General features: G+C 40.6%; 1 protein-coding gene across 3 annotated transcripts; it reads right to left on the bottom strand.

The window, feature by feature from the left end:
• Positions 1-9010: 9010 nt before the first annotated feature.
• On the bottom strand, positions 9011-19841 carry SOD2 (superoxide dismutase 2). Of its 3 annotated transcripts, none has more exons than XM_089530108.1 (5): positions 19671-19841; positions 16119-16321; positions 13092-13208; positions 11424-11603; positions 9011-9257 (listed from the first exon to the last, which is right to left on the bottom strand). In XM_089530108.1, exons 1-5 carry the CDS (start codon positions 19703-19705, stop codon positions 9112-9114), a joined length of 681 nt encoding a protein of 226 aa, XP_089386234.1. In that variant the 5' UTR covers positions 19706-19841; the 3' UTR covers positions 9011-9111. The 3 variants fall into 3 exon arrangements, with proteins under 3 accessions (XP_089386234.1, XP_089386236.1, XP_089386235.1); XM_089530110.1 differs by lacking the exon at positions 19671-19841 and adding an exon at positions 19296-19362; XM_089530109.1 differs by lacking the exon at positions 19671-19841 and adding an exon at positions 17624-17916.
• Between the last annotated feature and the right edge of the window lie 5458 nt (positions 19842-25299).

The raw sequence follows: 25299 nt of genomic DNA, 5'->3' as shown, positions 1-25299 counted from the left end.
TGCTTCACTGCAGTTTTGCTAAAGGTAAACCATAGGTCCAAAGCAATTATAGTTCCATTTCCCATTTCATGGATAAAGGGAGGGGGGGGGAGCTGTTCCCAGACAAACAGAAGGAGGTGGCCACTTATTATTGTCTTCTTTCTTTCTCCCTTCCAGGTTTACAAGTAGCAAGGAATTCTTAAAATCGGGGTTTTATGACATTGAAATAAAACACAGTGCCATTTTGTTTTTGTTTTTTTAATTAATTCTCTTGGTTTTAAAAAATAAAGGAACTAAACCCATGCTTGCTTTTTTAAAAAATAAACTCCATCAAATATGTTCAAGGATATGACTTAATGTTTAGCCACAAGTAAATCACCTAATGTTTAGCCACAAGTAATTCTACACCTGTTCCAGTTTGCATACTGCTATCCAGAAATTTAATGTAAGTATGTATATATCTCATAAAATAGGTTTACCTCATCCTTTTATCTACAGCCTATGTAACAAGTCTGGGAAAAGCCTATCACCTGGACTCCATAAAGTTGACCACTCCTGCACCAGAGCAAGTTTTAGGGGTGCCTGGAGTTTGCAGTGGAGAGGAGGAATCCTTCTACTGACAGTGGATCTTGGCCAATATATTATTGAATTCCACCACCAGTCCCTCCGAGCTTCTGTCTCGCCACTTCTTTTCTTTAGTTCACTTTCTTTAATATTCAAGTAGGGACCATAAATCAGTGGTAGGGGACATGAGTTATGTGCAGAAGGTCCCAAGTTGGGAATCTCCAGTTTGAAGGATCAAGAAGTGTCCTGAGAGGCCAGAAAGAGTAGGGAGAGTAGATGGTAATTCTAGATCTATGTCTAGAAATACACCCCACCCATCCTATGTTTACACAGGTGAAATGAAGAAAGATTGGGGAAAACAGGAAAGGAATTTTTGTGGATGACAAGAGTTCCATCCAGTTCTGGAACTCAGAACCAGTACTTGGGCTCAGGATTCTTTTAGGTCTATGTGGAATTCAAGACTCTAAACGCTTGCAAAAAAAAGAGATCCTGCAAAGGTTGATGTTGAAGGGGTAGGCAACTCAGTGCCCTCAAGGTGTTTTGGACTACAACTTACATTCTCTCTTACCATTGGGTCTGCTCGCTATGGGAGGCAAATGAAGGCATTGCTCCTCCAAATGAGAAGTCTGCCCCCTCCATCAATTTGTTTTCAGTCTTCAGTTTTCTAGCACTGCAGAGTGAGGCACTGAAAATTGTTCATGCCTTGATCCTTCAATTTTCTCTGTTCACATTCCCTTGGTACCTTTCCCTGCCCTTTTCTTTGGATGCCAAAGCTCAATTTCAAAATGTTCAGCTGAAGTTTTAAGTCACTGCAATGCTAGCAATTTTGGGGACAGGGGATGTTGAAGGCAAATTTAATGCAGAATTCTTATTTGAGGGGTAAAATGTCCTCATGTTGCCCCTATGGAGCTACATCCTCAGCTGGGAGCTATAAGAGCTGAAGCCCAAAATATCTGGAGGGCCCCAGATGGCCTACCCTACCCTGGTCAAGGTAGACAAGTGTCCTGCTTCACATCAGGTCAGGACACTTGTCTACCTTGACCAAGGTAGGGTAGGCCATCTGGGGCCCTCCAGATATTTTGGGCTTCAGCTCTTATAGCTCCCAGCTGAGTTCCTGTAACTCCCATTGTTCCTGTTTTGTTTTTGAAAGATCTGATCATAAAAATGTCTGGGGGGGATAAATCACGTTTACTTTGTTTGGAGAGCTGGCAACACCAGTTTTGAAAATGCCCTCCCATTTTTTCAAAATGCTTTTTCAGATAGTCTTCATTTGGGGAGGATGTGGGTTTCAGGTTTTCTATACCTTTTGCAAACCTGCAGATTCAGCAGTGAACAAAAGATGAGGGCTTTGTGTAGGTTTTTAAAAAAGAAATTGCAATTAATACTGGTACAAAAATAGAAAGGGCTGCCCATTATTGCCAGAGGAGAAAGTCTGTACGTAATTTGATCAGAATTAAATCTTTGAATGTGCATATTCAGAAAAAACATGTGGTAGAGGAAGGTAATGGCAAATGTCCTCTGAAGAAATCTTGGCAAGGAAGAACTATAACAGGGTCACCATAAGGCAGCTATGGCCTGAAGGCATATAACAATAGCTCTCTCAAGTGTAGGTGGGTTGCAGTATTTGGATATTGCCTGTGCTAACTCCTTCCACACAGAAGAGTGGTGTAGTCAGGACAGGGAAAAGCAAGACTAGATCTCCTCTTGTCATTATGCTGGGAATGTTTAATTTAATGCAAGAGAGAATTCCCTATTTTGCTTCTTTTTCTAAAGTTATATACATTCTGTTTTCCTGAGCTGAATATGTTGGGTTATGATTATTCATTCATAATCATTTTGAAAGGGACACAAAGAATACAGTCTATCCATGAAGCCGGTCCCTCATTACCTGACATGATACAAATGGATTATATACTGTTGTTGCTTTTGGGGATTATTGTGACAGGGATTAAACTTTAGGCCCTTTCACACAAGACAAAAATAGTACTATGATTCCATCTTAACTGCCATGACAACATCCTGAGGAATCCTGAGATTTGTGAAGCACTAGAACCTTTTGGCTAAGCATTCTAAATACCTCTCCCTAAACTACATATCCCAGGATTCCATAGAATGGAACCATGGATTTTAAACTGGAATAATTAACTATAATTATGTAGTGTGAAAGGACCGTTGTTTGAGGGCTGGAGTGGACATCTAGTTACAGGGTAAGCCCTACATTTGGTAATTCCTGTCCTACTGAAACATACTTGTTCTGTTTGAATAAATCAATTTTTTGTGCATATACTTATTGGCTTAGGTGACCTTGGGCAAGTCACACTCTCTCAGCCTCAAGAGATGGAAATGGCAACCTCCCTCTGAAGAAACCTGTCAAGAAAGTTCCTTGATACATTCTCCTCAAGCCGTAAGTCAGAAATAAATTAAAGGCACAAGACAACATTCCCCCCCCCTCACCTATCCAATACAGATGAAGAACCTACAAAAAGCCATGTTGGATCAGATCAAAGTCCTATCTAGTTCAGCATTCTATTCACACAGTGGTCAGTTAGTAGCCTATGGGAAGCTCACCAGCAAGCCATAAGTCCAATTAAATCCTCCTACTCACACTCCCTGACAACTGATATACAGATATGTACTGCTTCTGAGGCTGATGGTGATGGGTATCCATTCTGACTATTCACTGCTAGTTCTCCGAACTTCCATAAGATTTCAAATCCAAGATTGCAAGACTTTTAGACGAAGCCTGGCTTCATGTTCTTTTCAACACCCAGCACAGGGTTAGCATTTTTAAAAGTTCAGAATTGTATTTCCTGAATAATCCGAACTTCTTCCAGCAGAGCAAACTTGAAAATACTGTACAATATTATTAGATCCCAGAGTAGAAGACAAAATAGGGAAAGATCTCCCTCTACTGGGGAGATTCCATAGATTTGGTCATACAGTATATTGTCCCTTTCTTTCCCCCTCCCACCACACTCTTTTTCTTTTCTTTTTTCTTTTGGCTAAGCATATTATTTCCTGAGGCAATGCATTTTTGTTTATTGGCATCTATGACTCTCAGGATAACATCTGAGACAATGTGTATATTATTAAGTTGTTATCCACAAGCCAATATATGCACACACACACACACACACACACACACACACATGCACAAACAAAACCAGTGTAAAAATGGATAGGCAGAGCAATCCTTGCTTTGGGGAGATCATCAGGCTTGGGAACAGCTAAAGAAGAGAGAATTGTTGTGCTTTATTTATTTTTCCCCCTTTTTTGAAGCCACTTATTATTTTTCTTCGGGGGGGGGGAGTATCTAGGCACAGGAATGAAGATAAATAGTATCTCATTTGCCCTCCACACTTGCCGTTGCATAGCTGTGTCAGGGAAACAGAAAGGCTATGGATCCCATAGTTGGAAGGTTGGATTTTTCTCTCTGAGGTCTGCCCTCTCTCTTTCCAGTAGCCAAGGCAGTCATCTGAAATATTCTACAGCTCCTCAATCAAGTATAAAGATGTATCATTAAATATCAAGGTCAGTGGAAAGAACTCTACAAGACTCTATGGACCTCTAAAAAGACTAATGTGTCCTAAAGAAAACTAGGCCTGAATTCTCACTAGAAACCAAGATGATTAAGCTGAAGAGACTGTACTTTAGACATCCCATGAGAGGACATAACTCCGTAAAAAAGACAATAATGCTTGGTAAAATGGAAAGCAGTAGGAAACCAGGAAGACCTCACCACAGGTCAAGGAAACCACAGCCCTGAGTTTGCAAGACCTGAGTAGAGCAATTGATTACCAGGGTACTTAGAGAGCTCTCATTCATAGGGTTACCATAACTTAGGAGTTGGCAACTGAAGACCTTTTGATGTTGTCAAACTTCAGCTTCCATCAGCTCTAGCTAAAATAGCTAATGACAGAGTATGATGGGCATTATAATCCAACATCAGAAGGACATATGCTATCCACCCAAACCTCAAATCCAATAGTCCCAATAGGATAGACCTATTGAAGCAAACTGCTGAACTATCAATATATATGTAAATTTTATTGATTCAGAGTCTGCTATAATTAAATCTAACAATGGAATTTGGAGTTAGTATTAACCAAGTGCTTTCTCTTTCACACTGAAAACCTGTTTTTACTTTGGATGTTTAAGTCTAGGCAAACTGACCGGCTCTAACTTTGTCATTTCTCTGAATAAAATGTTATTTGCCAAAATGGATGACATATTTTAATTAGAAGAAAAGAGGGCATCGGTTGGGACAGATGAATTGTGAGAGTTATGGTTCTCTCTCTGGTGAGAACCAAGAAAATGAAGATGGACAGGGGAAAGGATTACATTTCATAATGCTCTCTTTTTGGCTACTCCTTTTTCACTACTTTTTTGTTTGTTTTTTGTTTTTTGTTTTTTGTGTGTGTGTGTGTCCTCAAGTCTTTCCAACTTATGGCAACCCTAAGGCAACCTTATCACAGATTTTTACCTTGAAAGATTTGTTCAGGGGAAGGGGGTTGCCTTTGCCTTCCTCTGAGGCTGAGAGAGTGTGCCTTGCCCAAGGTAACTTGATGGGCCATGGCAGAGTGAGGAGTAAAACCCTGTTCTCCAGAGTCCAGGATTGCACAAAATGTCCCAAATGAATAAAACCAGATATGGCCGGGTTGCATTTCTGGGGTTTATCCACATAGCACAATTATAGTACTTTGATACTACTATACTCACCATGGTTTAATCCTATGGAATGTGAGCTTCCAGAAAACAGACAATTATAGAGATTTGGCACAAATACAGGACTAGTACCTGGGACATTAAATTTTTAAAAAAACAGTCCTAAGAGCCACTGCTCTTGCCCACTCAGCCAGGGAAGTACATAAACATTTTAATGATGAGTGTGGATACACTTCTTGTTTTAGAGGGACTAAGGGTTGGAAAAGCCTACATGGAACACCAAGGTGCAAACCAAATAAATGTAAGCTAATTGATTCTATAACAATTTGGAAAATACATTCTCCAAAAGAAATTGATCACCATGCAAAACCAATATTGTGTTCTCCTTAAGGTGCCATAAGAATTTTATGTAAACCAAATTGTGGTATTGAAGCTCCATCTGCTGGACAAATAAGAGATTTACAATTAACATCTATTAAAAAGTTACTGTTTTGCAGGTGAAGGACTTGCATTGCCAAGAATTTTCTGGCATCCTCTTCCACCTACTGCTCTCCCTTTCTTGGCAAATGATGGCAGCAGACATAGCAATGCTCTTCATACATGCTACCTATCTTTTTATTTCCTTAGTATTTGGAAGGATGAGAGAATGACCACCTTGCAATTACATTAATACCCACAATAACCCACTGAGTTAAGAAAAATTCTCTGCATTAATTCAGAATCCTCATTTTACAGGAAATACTGTATTGTGGGGCAGATGCACAATATATAAAGACCACAGTAGATTGTCAAAAACAGATGAACTCCGCACCTATTGCAATCTTGAGGAAAGTTATTTTAGACTCAAGATTGGGGGTATAATGCAGGCACACTCAGTCATAGCAACAGTTAATTGTGGAATTCTTCCAAGAGTTCCAGTTGTATAAACTGTTCATATACATACACACATACATACTTATCAAGAATCAAGTGCACAACTAACACAGCAGGTTTTAAAGAAGAGGGTCAATGCATTGCTACTTTAGCTCTGACATGTTAAGTTTTATGGGAGAAGTTTCAAGGGTTCAAATACTTAGTCACAACTCAAAAATTATAAATGGAAATTATTTAATCTTATTATACTACAAACTGGTCAGTTGTTCAGAGAACAGAAATGCAAAGTAGAAATATGAACACTCATACATAGGAGTGCTTCAGCTCATAGTTTATTCCTGGCTGGTTTTTATGGCTGTCAAGGATGGTTGCAGAACTAACGCAGACTATAATGCTGAAGAGCAGGTTTCCTGCTACTGACATGGGGGTAAGGAACAAGTATGGTATAATAATAATAATAATAATAATAATAATAATAATAATAATACCGCCTTTCCAAGAAGATCAAAGCTAGAATTAGATGGAAGCTTATAAAATCCAGGCTCTGATTCCCATTAAGCCATGACATTCACTGTGTGACCACGGACCAGCCATTCCCTCTTGTTTTGAGGACATGGGGGATGGGGAGAGAACCATCCATATCATATCAAAAGATGCAGGATAGATGGAGGAAAGATGCAGGATAAAAATCTATCAAATTAAAAAAGATTCCACATTTCTCAGAAATGTATTCCATAGTATAGCAGTCAGGGAGGAGCTGTTATCATGTTTTGGCCCAAGAAAACTGAGTTGGTGCAGCTCAATAAGCCCACCACATGAGCCAGCTTGTGTTTTTTCAGCATGGCTCTTTCTTTAGTAACAATATATTAGGTTGTTGTTATTTTTTTGAAACCACAGCTTTTCTCTCTGTGTTTGTGGATTTGTTCATCAAATTCTGGGCTATGGGTATGCAAGACATGAGCAGGATTCTTGGGAGTTCTCTTATTCGTAGGGTTATAATAAGTCAAAGTGGACTTGACAACAACAACAAAAAATACATGAACAGATCACCAAACACAAAAGTGATAAAAGCTGTGAATGTTTACTGCATTATGTAGCTCTTCATCTATAGCCACCTTTATTTTAAGGAAAAGATCTAGCCATTTACACCAAGTCTACTTGAGGTTAAACAATATACTTCCTATAATTTCAGATTTCACAGTAGTTTTTCTTCTTTGCTTTATATAAAACATAATTTCCAAGTAAATGACCCATAGAGCTTCATATATGTAGAAGTTTGTACTGCATGGACCTTTTACATATGCTTGAAATTTCATTTAATGCAAAATTAAGAGAGAGAAAGCCTTTGTTTCTGAACTTTAGGCCTCAAGCAGCCTCTTACAAATAAAAACACAATAAGAAATACAACATATAAAAACTAGAGATTTAAAAAAATGAAAACCAGAAAATGGACTCAAGGTATTAGTTTCTTTGTAAAGTGCAGATGCAGTGGGGATTTCCTTCAGAAGGAACCAACAAAGGAAGATTCATCATCAAGATGCAATTTTTAGTAAAGACAATCCTTTGCTATGCAGTGGAACCCATGAAAGGGCTTCATTATCTCAGCATGGAGATCAGGGAATAAACACCATCATTTAAAAATACAGGGGAGAGGAGACTTCTTCTCTTCTTATTTTAACATGAAATGGAAGAGGGACAACTAACAAAATACCATTCAAAATACCATTTAACTGTGGCTGCATCCACACTGCAGAAATAATCCATTTGGAAACCACTTTAACTGGCTCAGTGCTATGGAACTGTGGGAACTGTAGTTTGTTGTGGCACCAGAGCCCTGACAAAGAAGGCTAAACGTCTTGAACCATGGCAGTTAAACCTGCATCGAATTTGATTATTTCTGAATGTGGATGCAGCCTAATTTACTTTATCTTTTCTCATTGTTATTTATAAAAGATCTTAGACTTCATTTAAATGTTTGCTAACTCATAACAATCCATACTGCAGTACTGCCCATATTTTCAGATGTAAATTGTGCCTATGTGTATCTGTAGTAACAGTATGCTCAGTCTCATTATGTAATACTATTTTTCATCAAGTCCAGTAAGACTGAGCAAGCTCACATCAAACTATCGGGCATTTTTGAAAACAATAAAAGGTATCAGAGCAGGAATTCTACCCCTAAATATACCATATTTAAGGCCTTGTATTTTTAAATAGTGTTACAATTAAAAGCATATTCATGGTTAATCATGTAGCTGAGTCAATTTTAGAATTTATTTTGAGAACCAAGTTGATATATCACATTGTAGTGCAAAAAAGAAAGCCAGACAGACCAATATCAGAAAACAAATTGGTTATCATCCATTGTTAACAGTACACTACAAAAGGAGCCATAAATGGATACTTCCTCTAAAACAGATAAAAGAAAAATGCACGCATGCAGAACACTCCAACCACAGATCTCTAATTATGACTTTTTTCTCCTGTTAACAGATTTTATGAAAGCCAACCTATCCGTCTTTAACCACTGCAAGATATATTCAGAATCTTGCTATTGTATTTATCAAGTGTTTAAACAAAACAATTGTCATTCGGAAGACTATAACAGACTGCCTTTTATTCAAGCACTTCCAGGCTCTAACATACATCAGCTTTCATGAAATCCAGTCTATAAAATCATCCTCCTCATAAATTTGGTATGCCTAGCTCATTCTTTGCAGCACAAGAAACACACTTGAAGGAAGCATCATCAAAAAAGATTTTGGCTGTAATCTTGATGTTTTGAAAATCATTCTTTCAGAGCATTGGATCAAGTATTACTGTTTTGAAGAGCGGATTAGCACTTCTAAGAACTACACTTTATTAACTCTCACCAAATTAGACAAACATTTAGCTCACTGGCAAAGAACTTTTGTTTGATGTGCTATATTTTCAGTGGTGGAGAAATTAGCAAGCCAGCTGTTAGACCTTGTACAAAAATAATCCAAGGAACACCAAGGTTCTTGTTCATGTCTGTACAAAAATTGAACTCTACTTTTTGCAAGCTGCATATCTTGAAGATACATTTTCCCAGTTGATCACATTCCAGACAGCTTTGAGATAGTCAGGTCTAACATTTTTATACTGAAGGTAATATGCATGTTCCCATACATCAATTCCTAGCAGAGGAACAAGACCTAGAAGAAAGCAGAAATATGGCTACAGTATTATGAAAATTAAACAAGTTATTAGAGCATTTTCCCACACTTCAGATGATTACTACATTACATCTGAAACCAGCAAATAACACTACTTTGTTCACAGACATTTAAAAATACAAATTCCTAATCCTAACCCTTTGTCCTTCACGGGGTTAAGTACTTGACAGCTTCTTGATTTTAACGTACGATTTAGCCATCAAACATTTATTTTAAAGTATTCTGTTTGCTTAAGTCTAGGTGTTTCCACAATGATTCTTTGGGGCAGATGTCACAGTTCGAGCCCAAAAAAAGGGTGCTTAAACAGATACTTGATATGCAATCCAACTTTCTCAGAATTCCTATGTTTACTAATACAAGGAATTCTAACCTTTAGGGCTTAGAAGTGTGTAGGAAAGTTTTGTTGAGTTCTTAGATGCAAGAGAAACAAATGGATGGCTAATGGCTGGGGCCAAGGCTTTGGCACCCTACATAGTTTCTCACATTTACCCACTACAAACAAAATCAGAATTACATAAAATAATCAAGTTAATAAATCATGCAACTCCAGATAGTTTATTGTCAAGGTAGCTTATCCATTACATTAAACACTCTGCCCTCCTCAAAATGCAGTTAAATCCCACAACCAGAATGCATTTAATATGGTAGTGGCAGGAAAATTTCAGGATAAAGGGGTGTGTGTGGAATATTACTACCTCAAGACCAAGTAAGTGGATCAAATGGTGCCAGAGGCAGAACTCTCCTCCTCCAAGCCCCCACTTGTGTGATTTCCCAATGCCCATTTCCAGTTTTTGCATGCAATGAGAAGCAAGAATGTTCTCCTCTGCATGAAGGAAGTTTCTTCATAAACCCCTTGCCACCCAACTGTTATCTTTCAGCATTGACTGGAGATAAAATTGGGGTCCTCCCTTGGGCTCCCACATTACAAAAGTGAATGAGGCAGAAGGAATCCCTGTTACACCTGATCAGACTCCCCTTCTCACCTTCCCAATTGGAAGGGGCAGAAGCACAGCTTTGGGGAGGCCCCCATGTATTGTCATGAGTTTGTATTTGAAAATGTTGTTGGATTTAAGATTGTACACTAGAATATGAGGTAAGGAGCTGTTTGGAAGGAGGGGAGAATGGAGTGTTGAGATGAATGCTAGTTAGTGGAATGTTTGAGATCTGCATAAAGCTGGTGAAGGACAGTTCAAAGTTCAGCTTGAGTGGGCAGTTAGCTAGCTCTGTGCAGTATTTGAGTTAGATTGGTGTTAGACTAGGGCTGGAATGAGAGACATCAGCCTGAGTTGTGAGTTTGTAAGGGTCTCAATTAATCTGAGATGAATCTGTGTGCTAGTGTGATGTTTCAAATATAAAATCTGCTGTGTTGTGTTTAACTGCTGTAAATAAAGATTTGTTTAGTTGTTTTAATATGCTTTTGGCCTTTGGAAAAGTCTATCTGAGAGCTTGGATTTAGACAAGGTGTCTGTGGTGGCAGCATTGAATATGGGATAAATGCTGCCTAAATCCTCATAAATATCTTGGGGGCAATTAGATGGTCCCCACAGTGATTATCACACAGGTAAGATAGGAGGAAGTCCTTACATTGTGGCAGAGAAGAGGATCCGGAAAAACCCTCACTCTTGGAATTGCAGTGGCCACCGTGGAAGTCTTCAGATGGTGGGTCAAAGGGTGGAAACCCCACATTTGGCCACAGTGGTGAGATGGCCCGAAATAAATCCATACAACTGATGGCAGTGTGGTGGGACATAAACTGAAATCCCCACATTTGGTGATCACAGTGGTGGGATAAATGGTAGAATCCCCACAGTTTCCATTTAATTCTCAATGGCCTGAATTTGTCCCATGGGCCAAAGGATCTCTCCCTTGCAACACAGGATGCAGGGGTGAAGAGAGGAAGTAAAATACTATCTAATAGAGTAGAGCTGCTAGAATTTATTTTAAAAAACCAGATTAACTTAAAACAATGAACAAAATGCCTATTTTCCCCTTCTGTCCAAAGTGCTGTGCAAAGGAGAGCCTAATGGAAGCTCCACCATGACATCCTTCTTAACAGAGGAGCAAAAAGGGTACTTGTTCCTGGTGACATTCAACTGCACAAGAAAAGTTGTATCTTTCCATTTCAGCCCATTTCCAAAAACTCACCAGTGGTTCCTTGCAGAGGATCCTGATTGGAACAGGCAGTAACCTGCAATCGACCTTGTTCTTTATTAAAACCAAGCCATCCCCATCCAGATCCTTGGACACCAACTGAGACAGCTGTTAGTTTCTCCTTGAAGTTTGCAAAGGAGCCAAAATCACGCTTAATGGCTTCCATTAGTTCCCCTTTTTTATAAAAATCACAAAAATACAGTACATAATTAGTTTACTATCTATTATTCCATTATACTGGTCAAAGACCGAATAAATTTTATTACTATTACTATTATTTCATACAACTATTTCAGAGGTTAGGTACAGATGACCAAGTCTTAACCATCTTCAATAGAAGGGAAGCAGACAAATGGAATACTCCTTCCACTAAGCTCTTCATCTCACCCTCAGTTTATCAAACACAATTAAGTGCATGTCCAGCAACACATTTGCACTGATCCTGAACATATAATCTTGCCTGCTCTTGCCATGCTGGCTGGGAAATCTAAAAATTGTAGTCCAAATGTTTTGGAGCAGAAAAGATCATGGAAGGTTATTTGGCACAGTTCAGTTTACACTGTCTAAATAAGTGCCTGCCTCACAGCTCATTCTAATTTCCTCCTATCCATAAGGTTTGATATAAAAATATTTTAAATGTTCTAATGTTCCTGTTTTAGTTAGCAGTATTTATATTTCATTTGTCACTTCTATTGTGTAAACAAACTTGAGAAGGGTTTTTTATTGCTAAAGTAGTATGAAAATATATCAGAACAAACGTAACAGTTATCCCGATCCAAAAACCCATTCAAACCATGCACACAGAGATAACACAGTGTGTGGACTGGACACAAACTAAAGGCCTAAGTACATGTGCCCTAAACATGTTGCTTGGAAGCATATGAAGATAAAGAAAGAGTAATAGTAAACTAGAGGAAGGTATGCTTCAGTGAGACTGCAGTATTCATGGATAAATGAGTACTAATCCTTTTTTCTCAGTCAAAAAACCCCAATGAGAAGTAGCTTCTCTCTAAGCATCAATATTAACCATTGGAAAAATGCTTTCAGTGGTGCCACAGATGGCTTTTCCTCTAAAGCCAATAGAGGTCTCTCTGTGTGAGACAGACAGCTAGAGCAAGCTATTTTCATCAGGACACAGTAGGAAGGCAAGGGATTAAACTTCTTAGCCCTGAAGTATACAGTCTTAACGAAAACAGGACTATCCTTGAACATCTATTATTTTTTAATCCCCAACAAGCTTCCATTGTGTTTAGTTCAAAGTGGATAACACTTGGCCACACATTTATTAATCTGTTCCTTTTGTGGAGCTACTTTCACATGTACAGTAAAGGATGCTTTGCATGTAGACACCAGCTTGTACATATGGAATTCCCCTTGTGAATCAGGGCAACTCGTATTAAGCTTTAAAAAAAAATAGAGATGGAAGAAATTCTCTTCCCATGTGCTATTACTCTGTATATAAAGCACGGAGGCTTGTTTACATAAATAAACGTAAAATTAATGGAACCAGCAACCAGATATCATAACAGTTTATTAAAAATCCAGCTCCACTGACAGCTAAAGGTGCCTAGAACTGCTTCTCAGGTTACTATTTTCAAACCTGTATTCAATAAAAGTTCAGCTTAGCAGAATTATAATACTTGAAGCATTTTGATTACAAACCTGTTGGTTCTCCTCCACCATTAGGAGAAAGGTTTGTCCAAAAGATAGTGTGATTAATATGACCTCCACCATTGAACTTCAGAGCTGGCTGAAGAGATACTTGGGCAGTTACGTCACCTGTAGGTAAAAAAAACCAGACAAATTAACTGATAATCTAAGATAAACCAAGGCATAAAGCATTACACTTTTATTTGGAAGATAAAAAAACAATTACAGCTTATAAAGAAACAAACATTTGCCGAGAAATTATAAATATAGAACTTTCCAGATATTGTATGCACTGTGCCTTTAAAGCATATCCATAAACCATGAAACCAAACATGATTTTAAAAATCCCAAACTCATATCTGTCTGAATTATCTAGTTATAGATACTAATTTAAAATATTGATACACCACTTACAAGATCCAACATAATATGATAAATTACAATAAAACCTTTATCAACAAATGAAAACCAGCAACAGAAATGAAGAATAACAGAAATATCAAAATCAGCATGGAAAACATATCAGGCTTCAGAGGCAAGGCACTAAACAGACTGCTCATTATTGTAAGCTATCTTGATTTAGAAAGGGGCATATCTGAGTCTCTTCTAGTACTACTGTTTGTTCTGAAGGATATTTAAACATTTTTATGCTTCTAACCAATTAAACAAATCCAAAGGAAGTTTTGTGCAGTTATCAAAATGTGCAATTCAAATAGTTCTGACACATTTGTTCTTTATATAGATCTTAGACTTTTTAAAAATTTCCATACTTTAGCCAAAATGGTTCTCACAGGCCTAAATTGTCAATCCCAACTATAGTAAAATCCGACGAACACCTGTGATGCAAGCTCTACTTAATGGGTCTAGAGTATTGGTATTATGAATTACATAAGGCCACAATGATCTAAAAAATATATGCAGCATGTTCTCAGACTTACAATCTACATTTAAGTATGCAAACAGATCTTGTAGCACCTTTGAGACTGTGAGGAAGACATTGTAGCATAAGCTTTCATAGACTTTGGCAGTTTACAGACCACCCCTTTTGGGGCGGCCTGTACCCGCCCCTTTCCCCAACGGATCAGGGCCTCAGCTGCCACAGCAGCAGCCCTGAGGCTCCCATCTGCCGCTTTTCCAGGCCCCGGGAAGTGGCAAAAGGCCACTTCCCCACGGCCTGGAAAGGGGTGTCCGTGGGACTTCAAGCCCCAAGGACACCCCAACAGCGGCAGGGAAAGGGAGAAAGGGGCCACTTGGCCCCTTTCTCCTTTGTGTCACTGACGCAGCCACGTAAAGGCTGCAACAGTGACACAAACCCAGGAAGGAGCTCCAAAATGGAGCTCCTTCCGGCGCCGCGGAAAGGGCGCCACAGGCGCCCTTCCGCGGCACCACAACATCACGTCCATGCCACTCCGTTTGGAGGCAGCGCGGCCATGATGTCGTAATGTGGACAGGGCGCTGCCATTTTGTACGTACTCTGTACGTACTAGGGTTGGGGGCATCTAGAAGAGATGCCCCCAGGCAACCCTAGTACATACGGAGTACGTACTAGGGTGCCCATCTGTAAAGGGCCCTTAGTTTACATCCTTAGACCAAGTCTACAAAAGCTTTTGCTACAACTTCTTTTACGCAGCTAGCCTCAAAGGTGCCACAAAATGCCTTTGCATATTGATATTCCAGGCTAATACGGCTATATCTCTGAAATCTAAATTTAAGACACAAAGGAAATAAGGGATAATGACAATGGAGGACATTCAGCTTCTAATTCTTAGAATGACCAGCTGGTGTGGAAACATTTTAAAGGGTTGTTATTTGATGATAATTATGGGAAGGCCACAGTCAGATGGACTCTCTATAGAGATAGTGGAACAGTACTGGTTCTCTGAAAATTTTCCTCCAGTAGTGAAAAAAAGCCTTCCCAGGTCGGACAAAGGAATTATTCATGAACACAACATAAAAGATATAATACTAATTCGTATCAATTTCTGTAATAATCTACTTTGCTCTCTGTTGACTTTTTTTTTTTTTTTTTTTTTTTTTTTTTTTTGCTTCAGGTAGTCTGCTCATTGGACAACATATCTATTGGCAGCACTCAAGAATCTGCCTTGCCTACATCCTAAATAGAGAGGCTGTGGACAGCTATTTGCTTATCTTTCAGCCACCAGCAAAAAGCACATTCCTATCCCACATTAATCATTAAGGCCAGGATAACAGTACTTTTCCTCCCCTTTTCTGTTTTTTTTCTGCACAGCTTATATGGAACATTTACAAAGAAAGGCAATGTGCACCTTTAATGAAATTTTATGCTGGCACACTAGGAAAAAAATGAGACAAGCTGTCTTTTAAATGGCTAAACAGTTAAATTAACAGCTGTCTCAAAAATTCCATAACCACTGGCTTTGAAAAATTATTAAACTAAGTAAATTAGGGTGCAACTGTAAGCAAGCTATCATGAAATATATGGAATTTGCAGAGGACCAATAACATGTTTCAAACCTTAAAACAAATTGTCAACGTCATATGCATATTCAGAGTCAGATGCATATCCTAAACCTCCAGAATAAGTATATTCTAGTAGTTTATTTGACAATCTATTCGGCAGTTTACTAGATGGGCACCTGTGTAGCAAGAACAGTGTTTATTCCTTTCCTAGGTTGTTGGGAGAGAATGGGACAGAGACAAGAAGTTACCGTATTTGCCTGACAATGCAAGAGACGAACCATGCAACAAACCTCTGCAGCTTGTTCAGTTGCCCACCTGATGCATGTGGGAACACTCAGCAATGTGTATTAGTATGTTTACTCATGAAAAGTCAGGATTCCTGCAGAAGTCTAGTTTGTTGTCTCATGGTAACAGATCCAATTTTACAAACTTACTAATCTAGTAAGTGTTTAAAGAAAAAATATCAGCATTAAGAGTTAAGATATTACTTTTGCTTCAAAACATACCATAAAATTCAGTCACAAAGATTAATGCAATTGGCCTCACAAACGGTTCTAGAAGAAAAGAGTATCACCTTCACTAACATATGACAACACATACCTTTTGCCAGGGCCTCTTTGTATTTTTCCTCAGCAATATTCAAATTATTTACATATGTCGCATGATGTTTGCTGTGGTGAAGCTGCATAATTTCTGCACTAATATGGGGTTGAAGAGCACCATAATCATAAGGCAAGTCAGGAAGAGTGTGCTTCTGCCTGGAGGCCAGGCAGCCAAGTGGTGCAATAAATCCAATTGCATTTCTGGAAGAGGACAGGACAGAGTTAAAACACTGGCCTGTGCAACAGCATTTCCAATTACTTTGTAAGATGCATTTATTAAACCATGTAACACATTTTATCTGCCGACCAATGTTGTACTGTGCCATCAAGTTAGTTTTATGGTGGCCTATAAATGAGAGACCTCTATGAGCCCTGGAGTCTCACAAATTCAGGGCCACCATTTCCTTGAATTGAGCTAATCCACCTGTAGTGTGTGTGTGTGTGTGTATTGTGTGCCTTCAAGTTGTTTCCAATTTATAGTAACCCTGAGGCAGCCTTATTATGATATATTCTTGGCAAGGTTTGTTCAGAGGAAGTTTGCTATTGCCTTCCCTTGAGGCTGAGAGCATGCGATTGCCCAAAGTCACCCAGTGGGTTTCATGGTGTCCACTACACAACACTGGTTCTCTCCCTCAATGCAGTCTTTCCCTTTTCCTACCGCCTTCACCATTACCAAACATTATTCTCTTTTCCCACAAGTCATGCCATCTCAAGGAATGTCCAAAGCATGATAACCTCAATTTTTAGCCATTTTGACTTGAGTGAAAGTTCAGGCTTGATTAGAATGCCAATCTTGGATTGCCAACCATACGATCCTCCAAATGTTGTTCAACTGCTATTTCTAGCAAGCTCCACCACTGTCTAGACTGGTTAAGATGAAATTTCAGAAGTCTTTAGTACATAATACATTATTTTATCTCTATCATGAAAAATGCAAATCTGAGAGGGAAACAAAAGAAAGCTGGTGGGAAGTGAATAATTAAATCAGATCACAAACCATTTTAAATATTTAATTATTAGTGTAACTGACCTGATGGTGAAATAAAGCAAACTATGCTGAACTCTTCCTTTGGATAGAAAAGAACTAAATACACATTTGAACACGCTGAGCCTAACCTTTGAACACAGTATATTACTGGGACCCTATTTAAAGCTCATTTGATTCATTACCATTTGAGCAGTTTTCAGCACTTCCAGTAGAAGTGGGTAGCTGGATTACACATTCACCACATGGGGCCACATGCATGCAAACCTTAAAGTAGATTACTACTCTGGTGTGTCTGTACGTGCCTTCACGCTGCCTGTCAACCTATGGTGACCCCATGAATTTCATAGGGTTTTCTTAGGCAAGGAGGTTTTGTCACTTCTTTCCTCCAGCCTACAACACCTGGTATTCATTGGCGATCTCCCACCCAAGTATTAACCAGAGCTGATCCTGCTTAGCTTCCACAATCACACAGGATCTGATGCCTTTAGGGTATTTAGGACCTGACAGAATGGTACCAGTATAGTGTTCTGGTTTGAGTGTTGTGACATGACGACTCTGGAGATCAGGCTTCAGTTCCCAGGTTGGCCATGGAAATCAACTGGGTGACTTTGGGTGAGTCACATACTGTCAGCCCCAGAAAACCCAGAAATATAGCCTAGAAAAACAGTCACAGAAAAATAGATTCACCTATCAACATAAATCGGAAACGACTTGCAGGCACACAACAACAGAATTAATACTAGGACCTCTTAATGCTGTTGTCATAAACACCTTTCAGAAGCATGTAAACTCACTTTAAACTGTTACAAAAGGGCAAATAACTACCAATCTCCCCATCACAGCCCCAACTGTACATACACATTCCTATATAGAATCATAGAGTTGGAAGAGACTCCAAGAACCATCCCGTCCAACCCCCACCATGCAGGAACTCACAATCAAAGCACCCTCCCCGCCCCCCCCCCCCCCCCGACAGATGGCCATCCAGCCTCTGTTTAAAAATCTCCAAAGGAGGAGGTTATATTCTCATCTCTCCCCACAGGAAATAAGAAACAAATGCCTATCTAGTCCCAAATAAAGTCGACCCAGTGAATCCATGGAAACTCAGTAAGTGTTGATTTACCAAGTTGCCACAGCTTCAATAAATCCAATCCTGTTGGGACCAGCAACTAAATACAGGGCCAACAAATGAATATGCCATGCCACTGAGGAGCCAATGTGCCATAGTGAGTCTAGTGGAATTCTAGTGATTCTCACAGTGGAGACTGGGGTTCGAATCCCTGCTTGGCCATGGAAATCTACTGGGTGACCATGGACAAGTGAGACTCAACACCTTGATAGGTTCCCCTTAGGGTTGTCGTAAGTCACAAAACAACCACCGACAAAACTGCCTTATTCACTGGTTCCAAAAAGGTGAGGCCTTGGAGCTCAAAGTCTGCCCCAGAAGCCACAGGGTGCATCTACACTGTAGAAACAATGCAGTTTGACACCACCACTTTAACTGCCATGGCTCTATCCTGCAGAATCCTGGGATTAGCTTTTGTGAGGCCCCACAAGTCTTTGGCAGAGAAGGCTAAAGGTCATGTAAAACTACAAATCCCATGATTCCATAGGATGATGCTACAGCACTTAAAAGTGGTGTCAAACTACATTATTCCTACAGTGTTAGAGGCACCCTCAGGCTGCTGCCACACTGCAGAATTAATGCAGTTTGACACCACTTTCACTGCTACAACTGAGTCCTGGGATTTGTAGTTTGGTGAGGCCCCAGCCCTCTTTGTTAGAGTAGGTGAAAGACCTTGCGGAACTACAAATCCCAGGATTCCATAGGACGAAACTACAGCGCTTTAAAGTGATGTCAAACTGCATTTTTTTTAGCGTTAGAGGCATCCTCAGGCTGCTACCACACTGCAGAATTAATGCAGTTTGACACCACTTTCACTGCCATGGGCTCCATCTAGGGATTTGTAGTTTGGGGAGGCCCCAGCACGCTTTGTCAGAAGAGGCTACAGGCGTTGTGAAACTACAAATCCCAGAATACTACCGGATGGGGCCACGGTGCTTAAAGGTGGTGTCAAAGTGGATTATTTGTTGCACACACAGATTAATTCCAAAATTGGACTATGACTCTCTGGAGAAGACCAGGGTTCGAATCCTGGTTCGGCTATGCAACCCTCACTGGGTGACCTTGGGCGAGTCACACTCTCTCAGCCTCAGGGGGAAACCCTCTGAAGAAACCCTGTTAGGGCAGCGGTCCCCAAACTGTGTGCCCGTTAAGAGATTTTTTTGGACTTCAGCTCCCAGAAACCTCGGCCACGTTGGCCAATAGCCTGGGATTCTGGGAGCTGGAGTCCAAAACTCCCTTATAAAGACCAGACTTTGTGGAGCAATGCTGTAAGTCGGAAAGGACTTGAAGGCATACAACAACGACTTCACCCGCCTTTCTGGCTCCCCCCCCCCCCCCGCTGAATCCCAGCCTCCCTTCCCTCCCTCCTTCGTCCTCCAAATCTCCTTGGTCCAGCCTTCAAGGGCTTTAGGATTCCCCCCCCCCAGGACTCTCACCTTGGTATGCTCCGCGAAACAAAGCGGCAGAGCATAATGGAGAGGGCGAGGGGAAGTCTGAGCGCAGGGGGGTGCGCCTCCAAGGGCAGAGAAGGCTATACAGCAGAGCAGCACACAGCAGTCTGGCTCAGCCTGGCTCAGTCGAAGGAAGGCCTCTGGGGAGCTCCGCCTTTCCTTCGCTTTCAGGGCGGGGAGGAGGAGGAGGACACAGGCAGCGTCACAAAATGGAGGGCGTTCAAGGAAAATTGGAAGGGGCATGGCCACATCAAAGCTAAAAAACACTCCTAGAAATGTGAATTCGTGCTCAAAATGGAGGACGTTCGAGAAAAATGGAGGGGCATGACCCACATAAAAGCTAATAACACTCAAAGAAATAGAAATCCATGCCTCTGAGTCATGGTCAAAATGGAGGACATTTGAGGGGGGGGGAGGACATGACCTCATAAAAGCTACAAACATTAGTAGAAATGGAGATTCGTGTTCTTTAGTCATGGTCAAAATGAAGGACATTTGAGAAAAATGGGGGAGACGTGCCCCCAGAAATGGGAAATCATGCTTCTTGATCATGCTCAAAATGGAGGGCATTTGATAAAAATGGGATATTGCCACATAAAAGCTAAAAACATTAATAGAAATAGAAATTCATGCTTCCGAATCATGCTCATAATGGAGGGAATTCAAGAAAAATGGGTTGACATGACCAAAGAAAAGCTAAAGAACACTCCTAGAAATGTCAATTCATAGTAAAAAAGGAGGGCGTCCAAGAAAAATAGGGGGACATTACGACATAACAGCTGCAAACATTCATAGAAATGGAGATTCATGCTCACAATGGAGGACGTTCAAGAAAAATGGAGGGACATAGCCACATAAAAGCTACAAACATTCATAGAAATAGAGATTCATGCTTCTTAGTCATGGTCAAAATGGAGGACATTTGAGAAAATTGGGGGAAATACGACCAAAGGAAAGCTGAGAAACACTCCTAGAAATGTCAATTCATGCTCAAAAAGGAGGACGTCCAAGAAAAATAGAGGCATATGACCCACACAAAATCTAGAAACACTCCTAGAAATAGAAATCCATCGTTCTGAGTCATGCTCAAAATGGAGGGCATTCAAGAAAAATGAAGACATGACCCAAGAAAAGCTAAAAAACGCTCCTAGAAATGTCAATTTCTAGTCAAAAAGGAGGGTGTCCAAGAATATAGGGAGACATGACCCACATAAAAGCTAGAAACATGCATAGAAATAGAAATTCATGCTTCTTAGTCATGGTAAAAATGTAGGACATGCGAGAAAAATGGAGGGACATGACCAAAGAAAAGCTAAAAACACACCTAGAAATGTCAATTCATGCTTCTTAGTCATGGTCAAAATGGAGGACATTCAAGAAAAACGGAGGGACGTGGCTATGCCAAAAAAAAACCAGGTTAGGTTTGCCTTAGGGTCACCATAAGTCAGAAATGACTTGGAGGCACACAAGACAACCAAGGAAGCCAAGGACTTGAGTCTCCGACCTGAGCAGGGCAGCTGATGGTAGGAGAGACTTGGAGGTCCCTCATTTATAGGGTCACTGTTAAGTTGCAGCTGACTTGACAGCTAATGGTGAGGACATGGACAATAAGGGCACCGATTATTACTAAGCATATCAGCTATGTATAGGCATACCTCAGGTCCAAAACACACTATAGAAATAATCTAGTTTGAGACTGCTTTAACTGCCCTGGCTAATGCTAGGAAAATCTGGGAACTGTTGTTTTGTGAGGCATTGATTCTCTGTCAGAGAGCTCTGGTGCCACAATAAATTACACTGAGCCAAGGCAGTTAGAGAGATTTCAAACTGGATTGCGTCTGCAGTGTGTTTTGGACCTCAGTTAACAAAGCCTTACAAATAAGTTTCTTTGTACTGTACAGTCTTTTGAAGCCTTCCAACTCTACTTCTTTTCCACCTCAGTCTAGCTGGGAGATTTTTTAAAAAGTTGCTAAGGAGTATGTTAAACCATACCCACCATCATAGATTTATAAATCTGCTAATCTGGCCACCAAAATGGGACTTGTAAGAAACATGGAGGCTGGTGAAGGGCAATGTCATCCCTGGATGTACAGTATTTTAGAAGAAGCCTTCAAGTGGTCGCTGTTTTTGTTTCTTTTTTCAAGGCTTACCTGACTTGGTTATTTCATTTCACATTAGCATATTGCTAGTTTGAGATTCAAAAAATGTTAAAAACACGTGGAAGTGCTCTTCCTTTTTTGTGGTGCAGGAACCTAATACTGTTCTTTCCACATTCCTTCTACCTCTGGTACCAAGTTTTCTGTTGAAGAAGTAATACCCAGGAACTCATCTACTTTGTTAACTGAAGTATACCTACATTACTTTCAGTATAGGAACTCATCTACTTTGTTAACTGAAGTATACCTACATTACTTTCAGTATCAGCGGCATTTGCTGGAGAACATAACGTGTTTTGTGGGCTTTCCATAGACATCCGATTGCCTATTGTGGTAACAAGGTACTTACTTAGGCAGGCCTTTGCTGTGATCCAGTTTTTACTGACTGCAGCATGACGAGAATTTTAAAACATGAGTAGAAAAACTGAATTAAATTACAACGCGTCTGCATTATATGTTGGTGTGTCTTATGAGGCTTCCAGCATATGCTGGAAGCCGCGCCGGAAAAACCCCTCACGCACCCCGCATGTCACGTGCGGTGGCACAGGCACGAGCCCCATTACTTCTAATGGGACTCGAGCATATGCGTTTTTCTCTTATGCCGGGGGGGGGGGGGGACAGATCCCCCATGTAAGGGAAGGGTCCACTGTACTTTGTCGATTTGTTCAGAAAAAGCTAGAAATGAAAGGATAGCTGCCAGTGTCACCTACATTACAGTTTAAAAAAAAGGAGGGGTCCAAGAAAAGTGCTAACGTTGCAGACTACAGTGCGCCCTCCCCTTACACAGGGATCTGTTCTGGATCCCTCTGCATAAGGGGAAATCAGCAAATGCTGAAGCACCATAGGAAGTAATGGGGCTTGCACCTGTGGTGCCCAGTGGCACACACACGCCATGGGCGCACACCCCATTAGTTCTTCCAGAGCGCGCAACGGGCTCTTCCGGTGCAGCTTTCAGCATATGCTGAAAGCTGTGTATGGCACGCCCGCGTAAAACACAGGCGCACTGTACTTAACCCATTTCAGATAAAACGATGGAAAACCAATTTACATATAAAACTATCTAACTTAAAAACATCTTAAGAGAAATCAAAATGGTTTCTGCAGATGTGAGCACTGTCTTGCTAACATTTTAGAAGCATGATGATAGTACAGTTCTCCCTCCACATTCATTGGGGTTGGGTTGAAGGATCCCCATGAATGTGGAAAACCGCAAATAAAAAAGCATTATTTTTTTTACCCAAAAGAACACTTTTCTAGAAATCTCCAGGTCTTCCAGTGCAATTCTATGGTCAACGTCAGCTAGAGGTTGATCACAGAATCATGCTGGAGGACCTACAAATGCCTAAAGAAGTTCTCTGAAGATGCCACAGCATTCTCTGAACATGCCAGCCACAGATGCTGGCGAAACTTCGGGAATAAACTCTTCTAGAACATGGTCACATAGCCCAAAAATCCCACAAAAAACTATGCCAGCCATGAAAGGCTTCAAGGTCACTCCTAGAGAAGTGTTTTCTATAGGAACTTCTAGGTTCTCCAGCACAACCCCATGGTCAGCCTCTGGCAGAGTTTCATCAGAGGATCTAGAGATTCCTAGAAAGAACATATTAATCAAAACCACAAATAATTATATCTGCAAAAGTCAAAGCCGCAAATGTGGAGGGCCAATAGTAGTTGTTCCATTAGTGTTAATGCTAGGGCTGATGAGACTGAAGTTCAGATCTGTACTCATCCGTAAAGGTCAATGAGTGAACCTTGAACCAAGCCAACCAACATGAAAGAGGGTTTATAAGTTTATGTATTATGTGGGAAATTCAGGACAAAGCTCTTCACATAGTCTACTTTATATAGTTGTATATAAATTGGCCTCATGTAATCAGCTGTCCATATCCATAGATTCAACCATAATTTACTATGGTTTATGGACGGGTTAAGGGTAAAACGTAGGGGAATGTAACAGGGTGTAAAGGATGATGCAAATTCCAGACTTTAATTTGATAATTTTCCTGATTTTAATCCTGATCCTGGAAAATCTGACAAACCTACATAAATGTCTTATTCAAAATCTTCAAAGCCCAATTATTAGTTTCTGGATAACTGAATAAGTGGTGGAACTGTCCTTCTGTGTGGAAATTGACCAGGGAAGATTTAATACAGGGGTTGGGGGTACTAAGGTGGGTCGATTGGTGGAATGAAGGGAAGGCAGCCTGAGTTTTAGGAAGAAAATAGGAGAGCGGTGGTAAGGTCTATGCAAGGCTGGCTAACGAGACACCGAGATGGGAAATGAAGAGAGGGGAATGTGTGTACATTGGTTTGGAGGGACAAGGAAAGTTTGAGGTGAATTTGGAAATGGTGTTGGAAAGCCCACATCAGGAACTTAGAAAGAGAGAACGGGAGCTGGGTTTGAAGAAAAACCCATTCCAACCTGGCCAGCACTGGAGAGCAAGAGCAGCAACAGTCTGAAGTGGCTGTGGTAATGGTGGGCAAAGAAAGATGGCTGGAGGGGAAAGTTGGGCACTTCATGGACACCACAGGGAACGGACGTTGCCTAGGCCCAGCAAAAGAGCAGTGAGGTTGGCATAGGGAGCTGTGGACAAAGCAAGAGGCAGAATTGCACTGAATTAAGGCAACATGGCAGTCAAAGCCAGCGAGAAAGGGGAAACAGGCAGTGGCTAGGCTCCTTCTCTCCCTCCATGCCTGTGATGGAAACCCAGCTCGACAATGGAGACAGGATTGGCCCTGGAAAGCGCACAATGGCAAGTGGGGGGAGGGGGCAGGAGAATAGAGAAGCTTCCACTGGACCCCCCCTCCACCTCTTTTCTACTTCTCATTTCATTTCGGATCCCATCAAAATATTCTGAAGGGCACGACAGATTCATAGAATCACAGAATCTTAGAGCTGGAAGGGGCTACAAGGGGAGTTACTGATTTCCATGTGCAAAAGTCCCTTTTTAGACAGTGATTCGTGATCCCCCAGTTCCCCCAGTTGAGAGTAAATTTCTGAAACTGCTCCTCAGGAGCAAGAGATCACAAAGCACTGTCCAAAAAGGTACTTGTGCACATGGAAATCGGTAACTCTGCTCCCTTTCCAGTTCTATGATTCTGTGATTCTATAACTCTCAGAATCTTTTGATGTGAACTGAAATGAACAGGGAAGAGAGAGAGGCGGAGGTGTTGCGTTGCTTATGAAGATGCTTAGTAAGACACCATTAACTTGATCCCCTCAAGAATTACACAGGTCAGTTCAAAACGGGAGACAAGTTATTTTGCAATCACGTTTGAATGACCACTCGACTGCCATTCATTGTGCACACTAATTTACTTTGTTCCAACCCTAGTGAGTTTTCCTTGTCAATTTGCTGAGAATGACAGCTCTGAAGGATTCATGATCCTTGCCATATCATTTAACCACGTTTCTTTTTAAAAAATGGGAAATATTTTATTCAATGTACAATTTAAAT

This window comes from Sceloporus occidentalis, unplaced genomic scaffold, assembly GCF_023333645.1.
Source record: "Sceloporus occidentalis isolate IW3139 unplaced genomic scaffold, rSceOcc1.0.p SCAF_6, whole genome shotgun sequence".
Taxonomy (NCBI): Eukaryota; Metazoa; Chordata; class Lepidosauria; order Squamata; family Phrynosomatidae; genus Sceloporus; species Sceloporus occidentalis.
The sequence above is the reverse complement of the archived record's forward strand: the minus strand, read 5'-3'. Positions and strand labels throughout refer to the sequence as shown.

What these genes read in the sequence shown, in the direction of transcription:
- SOD2 (XM_089530108.1), bottom strand. Translation starts at nt 19,705, where the DNA reads ATGCTCTGCCGCTTTGTTTCGCGGAGCATACCAAG. An exon ending in CAAAGAGGCCCTGGCAAAAG is followed by an intron (nt 13,209 to 16,118) that starts GTATGTGTTGTC and finishes TTTTACCTACAG; the next exon opens with GTGACGTAACTGCCCAAGTA. An exon ending in TCCTCTGCAAGGAACCACTG is followed by an intron (nt 9,258 to 11,423) that starts GTGAGTTTTTGG and finishes GCTTTCTTCTAG; the next exon opens with GTCTTGTTCCTCTGCTAGGA.